General features: G+C 66.5%; 1 protein-coding gene across 1 annotated transcript in view; it reads right to left on the bottom strand.

The window, feature by feature from the left end:
* PLEC (plectin) overlaps positions 1 to 2038 on the bottom strand; it is an 18628-nt gene extending 16590 nt beyond the window's left edge. Inside the window, exons 1-3 of the mRNA XM_026050246.1 lie at positions 1889 to 2038; positions 1677 to 1760; positions 936 to 1091 (exon numbers count right to left, since the gene is read on the bottom strand). Coding sequence (XP_025906031.1) covers positions 936 to 1091; positions 1677 to 1760; positions 1889 to 2038 — 390 coding nt within the window. The remainder of the gene's footprint in view (positions 1 to 935; positions 1092 to 1676; positions 1761 to 1888) is intronic.
* Between the last annotated feature and the right edge of the window lie 210 nt (positions 2039 to 2248).

Below are 2248 nucleotides of genomic sequence, written 5' to 3'. Positions count from 1 at the left end.
CCAAGGATGGGGACACCCAGGACGGGACACCCAAGGATGGGGACACCCAAGGATGGGGACACCCAGGACAGGGACACCCAAGGATGGGGACACCCAAGGACGGGGACACCCAAGGATGGGGACACCCAAGGATGGGGACACCCAAGGATGGGGACACCCAAGGATGGGACACCCAAGGACGGGGACACCCAAGGATGGGGACACCCAAGGATGGGGACACCCAAGGATGGGGACACCCAAAGGCAGAGGGACCCAAGGGCAGGGACACCCAAGGATGGGGACACCCCTGAGGATGGGGACACCCAAGGATGGGGACATCCAAGGACAGGGACACCCAAGGACGGGGACACCCAAGGACAGGGACACCCCTGAGTACAGAGACACCCAAGGATGGGGACATCCAAGGACAGGGACACCCAAGGACGGGGACACCCAAGGATGGGGACATCCAAGGACAGGGACACCCAAGGATGGGGACATCCAAGGATGGGGACACCCAGGACAGGGACACCCCTGAGTACAGAGACACCCAAAGGCGCGGACACCCAAGGATGGGGACATCCAAGGATGGGGACATCCAAGGATGGGGACACCCCTGAGGACGAGGACACCCCTGAACACAGAGCGACCCCGGACAAGGACACCCAAGGACGGGGACACCCAAAGGCAGAGGGACCCAAAGGCAGAGGGACCCAAGGGCAGGGACACCCAGGACAGGGACACCCTTGAGTACAGAGACACCCAAAGGTGCGGACACCCAAGGATGGGGACACCCAAGGATGGGGACACCCCTGAGGATGAGGACACCCAAAGACAGGGCCACCCAAAGACGGGGACACCTAAGGACGGGGACACCCCTGAGGATGGGGACACCCAAGGACGGGGACACCCAAGGACGGGGACATCCAAGGACGGGGACATCCCAGGACGGGCACCCCGCTGAGGACAGGGAGAGCCAAGGGCTGGGCCCCGGGCGCCGTGCCCACCTCCTGGATGATGCTGTCGGAGGCCGACTGCACCTTGGGCTTCTTGGCCGGGGAGGCCAYGGGCTCCACCTGCGCCTTGAAGGTCACGAGCTGCAGCTCGTAGTCCTGCGGGAGACGCCGTGAGCGGGAGCGCTTCCGAGCGCCGCTCCCGCGGAGCACCCACGGCGCGCTGGGAGCACCCACGGCGTTCCCGGGAGCACCCAGGGCGCGCTGGGAGCTCCCACGGCGCGCTGGGAGCACCCAGGGCGTTCCCGGGAGCACCCATGGCACTGCCAGGAGCACCCCATGCCGTTCCCGGGAGCACCCATGGCATTCCCAGGAGCACCCACGGCATTCCCAGGATTACCCCATGGAGTTCCCAGGAGCACCCACGGTGTTCCCAGCAGCACCCCATGGCATTCCCAGGAGCACCCACGGCATTCCCAGGAGCACCCCATGGAGTTCCCGGGAGCACCCATAGCGTTCCCCGGAGCACCCCATGGCACTGCCAGGAGCACCCCATGCCATTAACAGGAGCACCCCATGGAGTTCCCGGGAGCACCCACGGCATTCCCAGGAGCACCCATGCCATTCCCAGGAGCGCCCCATGCCGTTCCCAGGAGCACCCACGGCATTCCCAAGAGCACCCCATGGAGTTCCCAGGAGCACCCATGGCGTTCCCGGGAGCACCCGCGGCCCCCGCGCAGGCACCTTGATGGCGTCTATGTACTGCTTGGCGTGCCGCTGGCACTGCTCCACCTTCTCCTTGTTGCGCTCGCACTCCTCCAGCAGCTTCTGCAGGGACGGGGGGGCCGTGAGGCGCCGGCGCATGCGGTGCTGCCGTGCATGCTGCCGCCGTGCATGGTGCCGCGGTGCATGGTGCCGCGGTGCATGGTGCTGCCGTGCATGCTGCCGCCACGCACGGTGCCACCGCGCACGGTGCTGCGGCGCATGGAGCCGCCACGCATGCTGCCATTGCGCATGCTGCCACCGCGCATGGTGCCGCCGCGCACGGTGCTGCGGCGCATGGTGCTGTAGCACACGGTGCCATCGCGCATGGTGCCGCGGTGCATGGTGCAACCGCGCATGGTGCTGCCGCATGCAGTGCTGCTGCGCACGGTGCCATCACACACGGTGCTGCCGCATGCAGCACATGCAGCACATGCAGCACATGCAGTGCATGCAGCACTGCCGTGCACGGTGCTGCAGCACACAGTGGCACACAGTGCCATCGCGCACGGTGCTGCTGCATGCAGTGCTGCTGTGCACGGTGCTGCAGCACA

The sequence above is a fragment of the Nothoprocta perdicaria genome, unplaced genomic scaffold (genome assembly GCF_003342845.1).
Source record: "Nothoprocta perdicaria isolate Ctin4 unplaced genomic scaffold, notPer1 scaffold_665, whole genome shotgun sequence".
Lineage (NCBI taxonomy): Eukaryota > Metazoa > Chordata > Aves > Tinamiformes > Tinamidae > Nothoprocta > Nothoprocta perdicaria.
This window is presented reverse-complemented; position numbering and strand designations above follow the sequence as displayed.